The 18,237-nt window shown below is 39.6% G+C and overlaps 1 protein-coding gene across 1 annotated transcript in view; it reads left to right on the plus strand.

Moving 5' to 3' along the window:
- Positions 1 to 18,237, plus strand: part of WDPCP (WD repeat containing planar cell polarity effector) — a 249,435-nt gene that overhangs the window by 57,900 nt on the left and 173,298 nt on the right. Inside the window, exon 7 of the mRNA XM_018555708.1 lies at positions 13,903 to 14,017. Within this exon, the coding sequence (XP_018411210.1) occupies positions 13,903 to 14,017 (115 nt within the window). The remainder of the gene's footprint in view (positions 1 to 13,902; positions 14,018 to 18,237) is intronic.

Consider the following 18,237-nt stretch of genomic DNA (forward strand, 5'->3'; position numbering starts at 1 on the left):
AGAGGCGGATAGGCAGAATGAACGTAGGATGTGCATATTAGAGTGGCTGCTAAACAAAATGAAGACAAATGAAAAATAAAACGAACATTTTATGTTCACTATATCTTTATTTGCTTGTCCCAGACTCTCTTTTTCTTAGATTTACATCAGTAGACTAGAGTGTTGTGTGGGTATATTGTAGCCTGATTGTGCAGACATAAAACAAAAGCAGATCACCTAGAGCCTTTTTAAACCAGCACAGTACTGCTAGAACTTCTGTTTGTTCAGTGGCGTCTTTCAAAGGTTTGTGTGATGTGCACCCACTCATCACAAGGACACGGTGTGCTATATAGAGCGAGATCTCTTTTCTCTATAGAATGTTAAATGTCATTATTTGGGCGGCAGCTTGTCGGCAGGCCAAACCTATAAAGCTCTGAACTAGGATAGAGCAAGCAGCATGCCTTAAATTACTAATTAGCTAGTTGAGTATTGAGTAGGAGTTATAATTAGTCCTAGGTAACCTAATATGGATGGCCACCATAATCACCTGAGGCTGAACCCATCAGTAATTGTCGTCATCTAAGTTAAATCATTCATCCATAACTTGCAACTCCCATTCATTATCACTTAATTATAGCAAACAAGCAAGCTTGTTATACAACCAGCAACACATTCACAACACTCCTGTCACAATGGAAATGTCTGCGATATGTATAATGATGCCCCTTATCTGGCCACCGGAAATTATCTTGGAATTATTGAATTTGCTGAAAGCAGCTCTGTCTATACTCGGGGATTAGTGAGGATGAAGCAAAAGAGGAAAGACCTGCAAGGCATATAGAGAGTTCTTAGCAAACCTCTAGCATCTGCTGCTTTGCATTATTAATGTTCAATTCAAATTGCTCTTTTTCCCCCAATAGGAGGACAGTCCAACGTCAACAGCCAATTCAAATCATGGAACCCAAACTGCATGTTTTGTTGTTTCTCTTCACATGATATTGTTTCGGGTTCCTGAAAGTATCAGTTATCAAGGAGTCTAATACACTGTGTTCCCAGCAATCACAGCACCAATTACCATGATTGCTCTTTGTTTTTCTCAATATCAAAGGTGTTGCTTGGGGGTATGTACCAAAATTGTGTTTGTGGGAAAGGTCCTTTTTTTTTTTTTTTTCTTTTCAGATTCTGTTTCATGTAGATATGTCATGTTAACCTCTGACCCTCTACTGCACAGCTTTACTGGTAACTGCACCAGTATGCAGATGCAGTTGCGTTTCAGGGCTTATGACAATTTGCTTGCTAACTTTATTTCCAAAGTAAATGTTATTGCAGTTCATTGTTAAAGGGAATCTCTACTCAAATCATAACATAAAGCTACCTTGCAGTGCTTCATGAATAAACAATAACAGAAGAACTGAGATACATTTCCTGGAAAAAATGCTGCTTTCGGACTCCCAGGCATAGGCATTTGGTCATGTGATCTCTGTTGAAGAGAAAGAGTTAAAATTAGCTAATCTTCCCCTTTAGCAGAGATATGTGGCAAAAGGGCTGCTGGGATATTTTCAAGTGGTGATACCTGTCCTGGAGGCAACTGTCAAAGGTTGAATTTCTCGCCTGAGACATTTCACTGTCAGCAGTAGAGGAAGTGAGCAGAAGTCTCTCTAGTGGTGACACAGAAAGCAGTAAAAAGCTGACTGAGGTTTTATCCTCTCCCTTTCTTCCAAAAACAAGTCTAAAATAATGTATTCCCTGGCAGCTCCCTGTGTTAGGAGGACATTAAATTACGTCTTTTCTTGGTGCAGCTCCACAGTCGCTCCACAGTCTGGAGATCACTTTGACCTCCCAGAGTAGGCTAAACAGTGGTGCTGAAGATATGCTGATTGGTTACCACTCTGAGTGGTTCATTTCCCCATATTCCCCATGGCATACAGCTGGGCAGATTCAATTTGCATTGCACTAGTGCCCCTAGATCATGCTGAGTGCAGGAAATCCCTATACTTTTCAGTGCCATCTAGGGGTGCTGTGCGAACAGCACAGCCAGGTGGAACTTTTATTACTGAACTCTTGTTAACAGATCACATGATCACTATGATTAACAAATCGTGGTGGTCACAGGAACGTTTGTGCGTGACAGCACACTTTCTCACTACCTACTTCTTTATACTTTCTTCCTTTTCACACACAGCAGCTTCAGTGTAGAAAGTGCTAAAAGTTGAAAAATGTCAATGATTACACCATAGTACCTAAAAATGCCTAATGTTTGGAAATCTAAATTGTACACTCATTTATTGATTATACAGCTCTTACACATGTATCAAAAACCTTGTGCAAAATTGGGATCCCTGTAATCAGGATGAATAAGACAAAATAATTTAGTGAACCTACTTTGGATAATATTAGTTATGCAAAAAAGCATAAGCATTAAAGCGTATGAGCCCTAGAGCAAACATTTTATTTCTTAACCTTTCATTAAGGTTTCTGTGATGCATGGGTTATATTGCTGCATACAGGAGAATTGGACACTGGCTAATAAACACTGTTATTCAGCCAGGGTATAACCACTCCCACTCCCATCATGCTTCAATTTGTTCTTAGTGTCCTTAAGAGAATAGACCTCTTCTCTCCTCAGAGAGAAGCCAAGGATGCCACTTGGTCTTCTGTTTACATTTACTACATTTTACCAAGTGGATGTTCGGGCCTCATCTGATGTTAGCTTTGGACATTAGGTCCTTCAGATGACTCTTGAAGCTGCAGCTAGCCCTTAGTTTACCTGTTGTTTTTTATGGGCCTGTTAGCATTTTGTTTGCTGCATTGCTTACCACTCAGTTGGACTGCTTTTGGGCATCCTACATGTCTCAGAATCCTTCTGACCCTGTGTACCTTAATGAACAAATAAGAAAACACGATTTTTGGCTTACTGTAAAATCTTTTTTCAAAATTCATTAAGGGACCCACATCCAACCCCTCGGTCTTATAATGACTCCAACTGCTGTGTTTGCCCAAAACTGATGCATGATGGGAGTGGGAAGGGTTATAGTCTGACTGATTAATAGCTTTTATTTGCCAGTGTTCAGTTCTCCTTTATGCAGCAATATAACCCATGCGCCTCACAATCCTTGACCCAATGTCCCTAATGAACTCGAAGAAAAGGATTTTACTGTAACTCAAAAATCTTGTTATACTTCAGCTTACCAGTCCTACGATGTGGTGGGTACCTTAGTTTTTTATGATTTTTTTCTTTTATTTTTACTTTGCAATCCTGCCAGTAACACACTTCCAGCCCTAGGATGACAATGCTCACTCACTGTATCTATAGGGCACCAGTGCTGTCACCCTCGGCCAGGGGTGGGCAAACTTCGGCACTCCAGTTGGTGTGGAACTACAAATCCCATGAGGCATTACAAGATCCCCACAGCCACAGGCGGGACTCCCAGAAAGAGATACATAATGGTATTTGTAATTTCACTGCAGCTCAAGGGCTGGAGATTGCTCACCCCTGCTCTAGGCTGCTCTCCTGATTTGGATTGCCTCCCTCTACTCAACATACATAGCGAGGAGAGGTTTTGTAGTTCACAGAAGATAGATGGATATAGCTTTGTTTGAGATTTCAGTTCAGAAAACAGGAAGTTTCAAGGACAAAATATTTCTTGAAGGATCAATAGAGTATGTTTCTGTACTTACAGAAACCATACTTAGTCCGTTAAAAGAAAAAAAAATGCAGCCATCCCATCTAAAGACTTTATTAGATTTTTGTTTTTTGGCCGTGGTAATTCTGACAGCAAATTTCGATTTTGTTTCAAAGACTTAGTCATCTGAATTGTTTTAGTGTTAGTCCAGTTTTAGTCGACTAAATATCATAGGATTTTAGTTGACTAAATCGACAGTAGCTTTAGACTACTAAAATCTAGTGGGCTTAGTTAAAAAGAAATTTAGGAATTTCAGGATGGAACCGGAACTAGAAGTTCAAAGAGATTAATTCTGATTGCATCTCTTCCCAAATCGTCTCTCCCTAACATTTTAGTCTAGTTTTAGTTAGTCGACTAAAATTTCAATATATTTTCGTTGTAGTTTTAGTCATCATAACTTTGTTTTTATTTAGTTTTAGTCTAGTTATAGTCACTGAAAAAGTGGTGTTGACGAAAACTATGACGAAAATGCTTAGTCAAGGAAATGAACACTGTTTTTGGGTTTCATTATACTTAACACAATCTAAACTTGTGTTTGTTTAACTTTTTGTCCATTAATCAGATGATAATGATTATTATATATTTTGGGAATTTTAAATTGCTTATATTTTGCCTTCCCTAGTTATTTCCTCCTCACTCATTAACATGCTAAGGACATTTTTAAATAAAACCTTTCCATTTTCTTTACATATCCTACTTAAAGCCCGTGATGTAATTATTCGGTCTCATTGCACCTCTACACAATAGAGGCAGATCATGGCTGGTGGGAGGGGCCAGCAGGGGGCTGTACATAGGCTTTTTGTAAACATCACTACACATTGCGTCAGTATTCCTTAGCCCTGATGCGAGCCCTGCAATCCAGTGAATGAGAGGGGCAGGCCAGGGGCAGTAATGCTGGGGAGGAAAGAGTTAGATGATGCTAAACATTCTCCAAACAGCAAATGAGGCAGGCTCTATCTGACTTGTTACAGCTACTAATGTACATTGTAAGAAGCTCACAATGTGCAGTGAAATCAGAGTAAGCAATTTCAGTACAGGAGAGGAGCATGTACAACTGTGAAAGAATGAAGTTAGGGTTGGAGTTTAGCTTTATAAACAAATTATCAAATTAACGCCTAATATATAAGTTACAAAAGGTATGGAACCATGTTGGAATGCAAGAAGTTTCTGATTGCCCCTGAATGTGAAGAGCATATGAGGCATAGTAAAGTCTGGAAGAAAAGGAAGATTAGTGAGGTGTAACTAGGAATTATTTTGTTCTTGGCGATGAACAGGTAATAATGCCATGCTCGTTAAAATAGTTTTTCCCTGACCCCAGTTTGTTATGGTACATCCAGTTTTATCACACCTCATGTGGATGTTGTATTGCCCAGTACAGTATTGATCCTGATACAGAAATGGTACCTATGTTTTTTTCAACCACATCCACAAATTCTACAGGTAATTTAAACTATATTTAAGGCCCAAACTTTTTTTCTATTTGTTTTAGAGCACACAAATTTATGGAAAACCTCTCTTGGACAATTGTTAGTGCAACAAGTATCCCCATTGAAACCTTCCGCTAACAACTCAAAATCTTTGATTTTTCCCTTACTTTCTCTTTCAGTGACAATGTTTGCTGAGTATCATAGAGAGGCTGCATCTCCCTACAGATAACAACATTTGTGGGGAGATTCTAATCCTTTTCTACTCTCTTTAAGACTAAGTGTATATTGTTTTTTCAACAACCTGGGCTTCTCCTGCTGCTCTTTGGATTTTACCCACATCAAACATCCCTTTTTATTTATTATAATGCATTAAAAACCAAAGCTGGAATTTCACAGGTTACCATATGAAGCATTATCTTTTCATTAGTTTTTATATTGGATACTAAAATATATCTAAAATTAGGGGTCTAGTTAGGGTTATTGCTATGGCAGCCATTCCAAATGAGAATGCTCCAATTTCAAATTGGCAAAGCAGTGCAACCCCCCTTTTATCTAAAGCATCATGTCTAATAGTAATGTACATCCCATTTGCCCTGACTGACATTTGCTCCAGCTGCCTAGGAGAGATTGCTACTTTTTCTAATTTTTCTTCATTACAGTGTTGATTACAATATTTAATACAGAAATACAGCTAAAGGATTCTTCTCAATAGAGAACATTATGAAAATGTTAGGTGTCTTGCTGTAATGCCGGCCCTTTTGCTTTAATACCGTGAGTAACATTGGGGACTTCTGACTTTTTTTTACAACTATCTTGGTCTATATGTTTGTTCCAGATCAGTGATTCATAAAGTATTAAAACTAAAGGGTCAATAGAACAACCATGGAGGTCAGCAATAGCAGCCTTCATATCTCTCTATGACAGGTTTACTTTAGATCAGTGGGTTTTCAAACCCTGGTGTGTTCAATGGGTTTCCTTTGAAGCAGAACTTTAACCCCATAAATATGTTTCTAATAAATGTACCTTACAAATTTGTTTTGCCATTTGTATAGGTTTGTGCATGTGCCTACTAACATTACTGGCATCTCTTTAATGCTAGACTGTACAGCTGCTCCAAAGTGATGTAGACAGTTAATTCACTGGCTTTGAGAGCTCATCTCATGGAAGCTTAGTGCATTATCTGTGGACAGGCATTGACATTGGGGCAGATGGAGAGGAAGTTCAGACATAAACACCACGTATGTGACGGTATCTCATAGGTGCAGAGTAGGTTGCAGTTCGGCTTTTCGAGCAGGAGATAAAATCACATTGCAGTGATTCATGTTTAATTGCCCCCCACATGATGATGTTGCCTGCTGTATGTATAATTAAAGTATACTTTAACGATGCCTTTATATGTCCTGGGGTTATGAACCAATAAAGGTAATTTTACAGTTTCTTGGTTTATGATTGGTCCACAGGCAGGCTACCCCAATTTTCAGTTGAGCATATGTCAGCTTGAATGTTGTAAAGCTGGGAAGGGTGACGTAAGTAGAAGGGCCACATTGACACGTGCACTTCCAGTATTATTGCAGATGCCAATCATCCATATTTGGCAGAGCTGGCTAACAGGAAGTGTCACAGGGTTGATCTGCTTGCATATGATCAGCTCCTAGCTTACTATGGACTATAAATGGTGTAGCCAACTGCATGACTAATTACTTAAAAACAAAGCTTCACAATAGTTTTATTTTGTATTTGTGCCTGTGCCAATTAGAATGACATGTAGGCAAAGCTAAGAGGAATATATTTTTAAGCTTTTTTTACGCCAGTTCTGCATTACTCAATATGTTAAACAGCACAGATGCAAATTTTCTACAAGACAAAGAATGACTTCATAGATATTAGTCTTGTTTTCCACAGTCATCAAATGAAATCATGCGTATAATGTCGTCTTCTGAATAATGGACGTCTCAAACTAAAATTAAAAATATGTTTTATTAAATGTTATGCAGCTATACTAGTGATTGTATTGGCAATAAATGAGACCTATTTATAAATGGGACAGAGATTGTTGAATGATTGCCATTGATATTTCTTTCCATTTTGACAGACTTAACATCTTTTAACTGGCCTAAACCCTCTCTTGAACTTGGATTTATTCTTTCCCTTGTTGCTTGCCATCCTAAAGTAACACAGACAGTCTTTGGGTTCTACCAAATTTTTCCCTCTCAAACTCCATCCATCCCACTGCCCCTGTAACCAGGAAGAAATGGGATGCTGGTAACTGGAGGGAGCCCATAATTTGTTGGCTGTTGGTGCTGGTTACTTTAGGATAGTAAGAGGAGGAAGAAGCCCATGTTGGACAGGGCTCTTGAAAACACCTCTTTAATTGGGATTACACAAGCTGCCGATAATTTGTTGGCTGTTGGTGTTACTTTAGAATAGTAAGCAAGGAGGATGAAGGACCCCATGTTTGACAAGGCTCTTACAAACACATCTCTTTAATTGCAAGTACATCAAGCTGACTGTACATGTGATGGGAGTTCAAGAGCATTACTGAAGGCTAAAACCATTTCTCCACTCACCAACTTCTTTAACAGCACACAACCTGGCTTCCTTAACTCATGCACCCATGTGCCCATGAGATGGATTCTTATGGAGAATGGAAAACTTTTAAACCCCTAAAACATGTCTTGTGAAAAGAGGTCCTGTCACCTCTTACAGTCATAGAAAATGTAAATACTGAATTCTATGTCAGAAATGAGCCCACAGGCTAGATCATCTGCAAGTCACTGAAAGAGTGTATGTCGACATAGTAATCAAGTATTAAATGTATTCTGCAGTCAAAATGTACTGTAAGCTTGGAGATGCATACAAGGGAGTACAACCTATCTGCTCAGCACGTGTTCATCCAGGTCTTTTTATGGTGCATCAGTCTTTGTTGGTAACCTGGTGACCTGGGAACACTTGCTTGTATCGTAGGACAGCTCTTTCTCAATGCTCACACTATAAGCTTCCTACTATCCCTGACATAAAGTAAACTTGATGTGGAAAAATGAGTATGAAAGCACAAAGCAGATACGAACCTGCTTAGGAAGTTTCAGTGTGATTGCAGCATGCACAGAGAGAGATGAAGCTAAAAAACATATACTTGGAGAAGTATACTTACAGTGACTCTGTCTGCAAGGAGCAGCATGAGAGCTAGTTGCAGGGGTTTACAGTTAGATTAAAGGATGGAATAGGAAAGGGTTATAAACATTGTCCAGTTTTTATAGAGTGTACCCAACAGAACAGGATTGATAAACCACACCCAAATGGGACACTGCCACGAATAAAATCTGATACAGATTCTACACTTTCCCCACACTAAGCAAAACAGGGGAAAAACGTTTCTGCTGGAGTTCAGCTAAATTAAGTGAAATTTCTGGTTTTAGCACAGTTGCTTTGTTTGCAAGATAATATTAGTGCCTCACTGTTGGTGTGCCTTGTTGATTAATATTTTGATAAAAGGTACTTTTTGGTGCCCCTTTTTTCGACAAGTTACAGTATGCCAAATTGATCTAAATTTTCTATTGACATGGTCACTTTAGTAAGTTAATACAGCTAACGTACAATTCCACAAATGAATACTAATTAAGCAACTGCAATCCCACTGCTTGTAAAAAAAATAGTCACATACCGTCCTCCCATTATAATTTTACAAAAATGATAACCATTTCTAGGAAAAATACTTTCTATGTGTAATTATACCTTAGTTATAAGGGGTGCGTGCAAAGATTTTTTTGCCATGACTCTGGGTGAGGTGATTCTGACTTTACTACAGGAATCTGCATGAGTAGTTTTTTACCATTTATTTTCAAGTATTTTAATAACTCATTTTATAAGATGTATGTTTTAAAGAGGTGCACTATCTGATGTTATAATTACAATGAACCTTAAAAGTCCCATATTGGCTGATTTTCTTGTGTTATAACTTAAAAGGGATGTTGGTATTCCCTATTAGGGTAAGTAACCTTCCTAGACATCAAACATTTAGAATTATTTATTTATAAATTATACATGCGATATCTGTGGTCTGGACATATAGACACAAAAAAGGCATTAAAAGGAAATAAATCATAAAGCTTCTTAGTACATTTAAATATAGCTTTCCCTCCACTTCCTTGAACCGAGATGTCAAACATAAATCAGTTTTCCCCATGACTTTGTATATGTAAGAGAAGAATATAACTCTACATTTCAACTTTTGTTTTATAATTGAGGGATGTCAAGTATTTGTTTTCTTTTGTACTTTTTAATATGCACAAATGTAATCCTGCATTAGCAGCCACCCTAGTGTTGAAACAATTTCTAATTAACTGTTGTCACTAGATGTATTACTCATTTGCCTTTAGAGGGATGTCTTCAGCTAACTTCCTTTCTGTAAAGCAAGATACAGAAGCCAAAGTGAAGAAAGGCAAGGAGCACCTGCACGTTTGCCAAGTAATGTAATGCTGTGGTGTCGGGGCGAGAGGGGGTAGACACTAAATATCATTCTTCTATCAATGGAAATTTTAGCATATTTTCGAAGCATTGTGTTTACAGTGTAAACTTTTCTAGTCTAGAGTGTATTTTTCAAAAAGTGCAACCCTCCTTCTGACTTTTCTCAGTTGCCCGCTCCGTGCGGGTCTTAGCATGGGAATGCAGAGCAGGAACTACTTATGGACCAGAGGGTAAAGGAAGAAGGGGGAACAGAGGAAGATGGATTGTGGACTGAGGGGGAGATGTCATGAGGTGCTTAATAGGAACAGTCAGATCTTACTAAATCCAAACGCTTGCATATTTATGAAACATCAGGTGGTATTTTGCTGCCAAAACACAGTTTGGAGACATACCAAAGGAATGATAGGATTGTGCAGAAAAGGAGGTGCCAAATGCCAGAGACCGTGGAAAACAAATTAGTACCAAGATATTGTCATCTGTAAAGAAGGGTTTTTTTTTTCAGCAAAGTAAGTAGGGATAACCAGGAAACATGTCACATGACTGAGGACTACAGGGTACTACCCATCTCTTTAATGGAGAAAAGGGAAAGGAGGATGCTTCTGTAGTCCTTCACAGTGTGCAGTGCCTAAGCCACAATCCTACCTACTTGTTGGAGGAAGCTGTTCTTTAGAGCATTATTAGATTTACTGTTCATTAAACCTACCATTTTCATATATAGCCTTTCATATATACCCTTTTTCAATATAATTCTGACAACAATGCAAAAACCCATAATATACTGTATGTATAAACCATGGGCAACAACAGAGAGTTGGGTTAGGTTAGGTCCTCTCTTAAGTTTTTGCTGCATACCTGTTGGAGAGATATTTGTCCACTTCCTCTTACGATGATCAAACAGTAGGAATGGGGACAGAGACAGCAATAAAAACCTGACAGAGCTTCTAACTCTTCACTCTGCCCAAATCCCAAAAAGTTTTGACTGGAGTTAAGAGCGCATACAAATATATCACTAAGATAAAATAGTGGGTATAATGAATTTGGACAAGTGAACAAATATTTGTATAGTCAGTCAAAATGTTGCTGTGACCTGGCACTCTGGTTAAGAAAGTGAAAGAGTACATAATACTGAGTCCAAGACAAGGCTTGACACTTGCTATGCCAAATCGTTTGTAATCAACCATGCTTAGCCACTGGATCTCTACATACATTTAAAGACTTGTTAAGCATATGGAAGGTCATCTTAATATAAAGCAGTTAATAGCCCCCCTACCTTGTTCTTTTCATGAAGAGGAATGTGCACCCGTCAAAGTGTGTTTAACTCTGCATTTTCTGTACGTTACTATCCCTTTTATTTATTTGGGACAGGATCCAAGTAACCCATTATGCTGTTTTAATTAGGCCATGCTCATTTCCTGCCATTTTTAAAAAAATATCTTGCTGGCCTAATATTTTTTAATTTATATTTGTTTGATTGTATGTGTTTCTTCTATTCTGTGTATAGTGTCTTTCCAAGAGAAATTAGAATATTTTAATCTTTTAATTGCCAGATTCCTCTTTTTGTAGTGGTTCATCATTATCCTCCATTCCTTTTTTTATTTTGTTCAATAAAATTATATTTAAAGCAAGAGAAATATATCAATACAAACCGGGAGTAACAACGGAGGATCAAGTACAAATATAAGGTTGTACATCTTCAATGGTTAGAAGTGTTTTGGCAGTATCAAGAACAATTGTCAGTTCGTGAACACAAGCATACGTGGAGAAAGTTAGACCCCGTTCACACCGGGGCAGTTCGGCCACATGGATCCGCCGACATGAACGATCCCATACATTGATATGGGGACTGTTCATGCGGGTACGCGCGATGCAAACCGCTCCACGCCCAAACTGCTCCCAGTTCGGGCGGGGAGCGGTTCGGATCGCACTATTTTTGCCGTGCTGATCAGTGCGGTTTCCATACAGGTTTCAATGATTTTAGCACTGAAACGCAATTAAACACTCCCAAAACCTCCCTTGCGAGATCAGTACGGTAACCGCGCTGATCCGCAACCGCCCTGGTGTGAATGGGCTCTTAGTCAGGTTTAGGTGCCATGATTGCCCTGGCACGCTCTAATTATTGAGAAGAAAACCAAATACCTTAAAGTGGAACTACAACCTCCTATCACTTACAGCCAAGGAAGGCACCATCTTAGCCTCTATTGGGATTGCACTTGCCATGGTGCTCTACATGTGATCAACTATGACACCAACCATATGGGTGCTTAAGAGTTTGGTTGAGAGTTGAAATAAGCACACTGGGAACCTTGACAGTTGGCATGCTTTAAAAGAACCTCTTTTGGGAGACCATTACATTGGTGGGGCAAGTTCATCTAGAAGTATAGGTAATAGTAGAGGTAGGAAAAAAAGTAGTAGGTAGAAATAAAGAAGGGGGATAGGCAAGGGCCCACCATGCCTTTGTAAAGAAGACAACTATTTTCAATATATAGCAAATTAATGACTGGCCATAAAAGAGATTGAAGTCTGCTCCCAAAGAGAATCATTCTTTCTATTTGCATCACAATACGAGCAATTGGTATGGCCTGCAGGTAACTCCTTTTTCACATAAACCTGTGAGCTAAGAGAGAACTCTTACTCTTAAAGGAGAACTATGGGGTTAAGTCTTTTCCCCATAGTTCTCCCTAGGGTAACGGGAGGACACAAACTAGCGTCCTCCCATCACCCTAGGCTCAGTATACCGCCAGCTGTAGCTCGCGGTATACTGAGACGCCGCAGCTGAAGCGGATCCCGAAAAAAATGTGCCGGGATCCGCCCAGCTGCGTGACTGACAGCTGGCTCTGCCTATCTAAAGGCAGAGCCAGCTGTACCCGCCCCCTCCCCGTCCGTTCCGCCAGTCAGCGCTGACAGGTCGGAGCTGGGAGGGGGAATCCAGCCCCTCCCCTGTCACGGCAGAGAGCCGTGACGGGATCGAGAGGTGAGCGAACGCCGGTATGTGTTCGCTCACCTCCCGATCTACTGAGCCGACCTATGACAGTCTCATTGTCACAGGTCGGCTAGAACTATGAGGTGAGTGAAAATCACTCACCTCATAGTTCTCCTTTAAGTGCAGCAACCAATCAAAATCTATTTTGTTACCTGTCAATATGATCACTGGATCCAAAGAAACAGTCACCAGAAGTTGCGTACAAATCTTAACCTGCCTATTGTTTTTTTTAACTTTGCTGCAATCAAAAGATGTGTCTGCCCTTTGTAAGCTAAGACGTCAGCTGTCTGTTAGGTTACAATGTGGCTTAGACTAAGCCTTCTAGTGGCTCACGTTTCTTGACGGAGCAAGCCAAATATTTAGAAATATTTCAGACGGTAACATCTTTAAAGGGTATCGATGATCAAAAACTAAAAATAAATATGTATTTCTATATTAAATTTCCATAAGCTCTGTCCCACTCCTAATAATAGAAGTTTGTAAACTTATTGAAGATGCCCATAGAATGTACTTCCTCAATGCACTGACACAATATCACTCAGCTCAGTGTATATGTACTCATTTGTGTCACCACTCTTATGGAGCCTGCCTTCTGAACTACAACTCAACATCTGAACAATGTTATATGATCATATAACTACTAGTAGTTATATGTTTTATTAGTTGTCTCACTGAGGATTTGTTGCCGCTGGTCAAGTTTATACACTAAAATCCTAGTGCAGCCTTCATTGCTATTAAATGTAACATGATCATTGCTTGCTGAAAGAAATGCATGACGGGATATGTAGTCTTGAGAAATCGAGATTGTATCACATCAAGCAGCAGGGAAAGTGCAAAGCACACTGGGAATTCAGGAAGTTATTAAAAGTGATGGCCAGACAGAAGGCAGAACTCACTACATAAAAGGGATTTTTTCAAGTAAGTTTGATTGCATTATAAAAACCAGCTAAAGTATGTATTCCTGTTATAAGAAGAGAGTATATGCTGGGACTTTAGAACTCCTTTAAAATTCTTGTACTTTGCCTTGAAACTTGACACGAAACGTGCCATGCATTATACTCAAACAATGGATTTCACGATAAATCAAAGGTAGCAACCCACTTTCTACTGTCCTCTGTTTTTTATGTCAGTGTACAATACCTGTCGTTCACCCTGTGGTATTCAATGAAACCTTCCTTCAGTTATACTTAAGCCAGCCATACATGGTTAGATCAATCTTGCAATGTACAGAACACTAGTGCAGAGAAAGCACTTATAGACAAACAATTTCAAAGCGTGCTATTCCACTTGTCACTATTGCTGTATAGTTTGTCTGTGTTGAACCCTACAGCATTGTAATCGCGTGCCTATTGTTTATTTCTCATTTCAGCTCTTGTTCAGTTCCGGTGTGCTTGTGTCCATAAGCCTTTCAGGGCCACAGCTGGAGAAGTTGGTGATTGACAGGACCCTGGTGGGAAAGCTCATCTCCAACCCCATCAGTGATGGTAATTACACCCATGTGCAAATCAATTGCCTACATTAACAGATGCACTGTAGAAATAGTGTGTCAACAGGTAGGCTAATTATTGCCACTGGGGAATTACAACACAACAAGTAATTGCATGTAATGATGCAGTTACAACCCTCAGTAGCGGCTACAGCTTTCACCTGGTATTTAACATCAAAGATTTATGTTTGCTGGTCTGAAGCGGACTAGTCACCACTAAGCTTTGAACATCAAACTGCATTTCTATGACCGCAGTTCTCTTCTCTGTGTTCTGAAAAATTACAAAAAAGAAAAAACTTTTTTTTTAGAAATGTTGGAAGACATAGATCAAAGTAGTTGAGCCCGAAAACCATACATAGTTTTTTCCTCAGAGTGTCATTTATAATGTAAAATTGCACACTATTGAACAATTTTGTAAAGGAATAATTGTAAAAATGTGTTATTAATCATACATTTTTACATATAACTAGCATAAGTTCCTAAAGCTGTTTGGATTTCAGTCCGCTGTAATTCCCAGTACAGCGGCACACACTAAGTGTTTTGACGCTCAAAGCTAAGCGTGACAAAACTCTCAACACAAGGAATCCCATTCATTTCTATAGGCCCTGTTCACAGCTGAGAGTTTTGTCGCAAGCTGTAAAATATTGAACACTGGAAAAGGCACATGAGCTTCTTTCAGGCAAATTACAGCACGTTTGACCGCATAGACTTCAATTAAAACGTGTGACACAAGCATTTTGCACATGTCTGTGCTCGTTTGTGCACACGTTTGCTCATTCACCGCAATGCATTTCAGTCTGCTCAATACAATGCCCGTCTTTATGTATGCACGTCTAATGCTCATAAAAATTTGCAAAACCGCGCTGAACACGTTGAATGGTACACTTTAAAACGTGCACTAAATGCGCCAATATGCTGACGCCTAGGTGTGAACAGAGACTAAGATATTCCCACTATATGCTGACAGCGCAGAGCCGCGGTGTGGCCAGGAAAGATCCCGACAATATTGTTGAGATCCACCATGCCACCTCTCTAGAGTCAGAGCCAGCTGTACCCGCCCTCTCCCCCATCCATCCCTCCCGTCATTGCTGGAGGAACGGAGAAGGGGGAATCCCTGTGGGGAGCAGTGACTGATAGTCACCACTCTATGCAGGGAAAAGATAGGGAACTCTGTGATTAGCGGAATGTGATCGCTCAGTTCTTGATCTATAGGGCCAATGGTGTGACAGCTTTAGTGTCACACGCAGTTTCCAATTATGGGTATGAGTGTATCAAACTTTCCCCATAATTCTCCTTTAAATGCAGTGTTGTTGCAAGTAGGGCTAAGTTGACTGTCCAGTTTGGAAGGGAAGCCTTTATCACAAGACTGGCAGAGTAGAATTACAAATACTTTAGCAAGTAAACCAATCCACTTGTATAGTGTGTTTTCATTGACTGAATGTTTGAGGTTTTTGTTTTACAGTGTTTACTTTAAAGTGATTTTTTATATGACTTTTTCAATTTTTAAAGCAGGAAACAGAGCCGTCATATGTCATGACCAAATAAGGTGGCCCCCTTCAAATGCAAAATTGTTAACAATACATATAAACAAGTAACATTTTTAAGTACCTTATCATTTAAGAAAACTGTACCTTATTTGTGTGTCACTCGGCTGTAGATTTTCAAATCATCTCTGAATTAGTGCTGACACTGTATGCTGACGCTGCATTCCAAGACCACTCCTGTGATGGACTACAATCTCAATATAAATTGGTAAACTAAACAACAGATTGTAGTCCATCACGAGAGCGATGGCTACTTTTTAAGTGGTTCTACAATCCTCCAATGGTTCTACAGGCAGGATCAAGAGCTATTTAAAAAAAAAAAAAAGTCCCAGGGATATTGAGAAAAATAGAGAGCCCAGTCATACTGGTAGGGGCAGCCCACCTCACATACATGTTTTTACAGTTTTACCATAGTTCTTCTTAAATTTCCATGCTCCTCAGCAGAACATACTCACCTTTGCTTCACTCCTCCACCTCTTTGTTCAGCTGCATGCACAGAGCTGTGAACTTTTATTCTTCCTTTAAGTGACAGCACTGGACCGAGTGAGTGACATGCTCCACCATACATGGAGGCATTCAGTATTTCTTTTTACTCCAGGTGACCAAACACGAGCAGCAGGAGAATGAAGGAAAGGTGAGCATGTTCTGCTGGGGAGTAGAAAAGTGAAGAGAACCTGTTATTTTACATGGCCAAAGTAGTGTTTCCCTTTAAGCTTGTCACATATGCACATCAATTGAAACAGGTTTTGTGTAAGTAGGAATGAAATAGATAATGAAATATTAGGGAGACAGTTGACCTGAAACCTTGCTGCCCAAATCCATGGCTTATGTCACTTTTCCAGAGATGCTGGTCTGGCCAGCAGAATGGTTTCCTACCCTCTGGGCATATTGAAATGTGTGAGGACAGTAGGCCACCCAAACCAGCTAGTGGTGTGTTCATTATGCTACTAGCAAGAACCAAAATCAAAGTATGAATTCCTGAGCATAGTACATATGTAAATAGCTATTACAGGCAGACAAGTTAGGCAGAACTGTTTATTTATAGAGCTGGTTCCCTACCTTATCATATTAAAGAACAACTTCACTTTTAGCTGCCCTATAAAATATGTGCAATAAAAAGCAGATGGGGGTTCTATACTTTCCCTACGCTACTTTTAATTTCTCAGCTTTAATGGGTTATGGACAGCAGTAAAAACTTTCTTCTCCAACTTTTTGTTTTAAAAAAGGATGTGTCTGAATTTAATCTTTAAAACCTCCCTTCTCCCTACTAGTGTAACCCACATAGCTAAATACTTCAGCCCCACCCCAGATATCTTCTCTGTGTGGCCCTGTCCAACACTACACAGCGTTTGCATTAGGGATGTCCCGATATCCATTTTTTCAAGACCAAGTACAAGTACTTTTGCTCAGGTACATGCCGATACCCATTACCGATACTTTTTCTTAAAGGGACAAGTGACATTTTTTCTAAAACAATACAGACTAATGATTTTAGGGCAGTTTCTTTATAATTATGAAGAACTGTAACTCAATCCATGATTATTCAGCAGTGGAGAAAGGCAACCAGCAGTAGAGGACTATAGATCCCATCAATCCGTGATTATACAGCAATGGATAATGGCAACCAGCTATAGAGGACTACAAATCTCAGCAATTCATGATTATTCATCAATGGAGAATGGCAACCAGCAATCAAGGATTGCTGAGATAGTCCTCTGGAGCCGGTTGTCATTCTCTATTGCTGTATAATCATTGATCATGTCATTCTAGACAAGGAGGGCATAGTCCCATGCATCGGTCACCTCCATCTCACTTTCTACATACAACTCCAAGGCTGCTTGCAGTGCACCTACTAATTTTGCTGGCATCTGCAGCCTGAAGTCATGCTGCCCTCTTTGAAGGCCTCTTTTGCTTCGCTAGGTGTGGCTGCATCCTCTGCCCTTTCACCCGAAGTCTTTACCATAGTAATGAAAAACTTTGTGGCCAAAATCACCCAGTTGTTTGCTGACTCTGATTGCAGTAACCACAAGCTCACCTTCCGTTGCCTCCCCTGCAGATTCTATATATGATTTGCCTGCGGCTTTAGTGGCTTCTGGACCATTGGCTGCAGAGACTCCATAGAGTCACTGTATTTCTTGACTGAAGTGCTTATACCAAAGGAGTCACAGTCTACTGCTATAACTTCCAAATTAAAGGAGATCTTTTAAACTCTTATTGACAAAGTGTGCACCACTCTGAAACTAGAGGATCATCCTGTTTCTTCTACCAGTGCTGTCTCTCTGCGGCTTTAGTGGCTTCTGAGCAAGTTTGTTTTATAAATAAAAAAATAATACAGGGTTCTTTCATATTACTCTGTTTGCAGAGCATGCTGGGCTTGCTCTTTCTGAAAGAAGCCCAGTACTGTGTTTGCACTTTCTGACCTCTCCTGCAGATAGAGAGACCAGATGGATAGCCTCTTTGCTAGCAATGAAGGGAGATGTGTTCTGAATCATTCAGTTGTGCATGCATGTAATATAGAATCATTCTACTTCTATCTCCAGTACAGGCTTATTAGGTCTGTGCACAGTATAGTAGTAAACTAGCTTTCTGAAACCCTGAAGAACTATACACTTAGCACCTACTGGCTGTAGTTATAACTCTAAATATGGTCAACAGGCCAAAAGTTACCCAGTAA

The sequence above is a fragment of the Nanorana parkeri genome, unplaced genomic scaffold, assembly GCF_000935625.1.
Source record: "Nanorana parkeri isolate BGI_ZX_2015 unplaced genomic scaffold, ASM93562v1 scaffold11, whole genome shotgun sequence".
NCBI classification, from domain to species: domain Eukaryota; kingdom Metazoa; phylum Chordata; class Amphibia; order Anura; family Dicroglossidae; genus Nanorana; species Nanorana parkeri.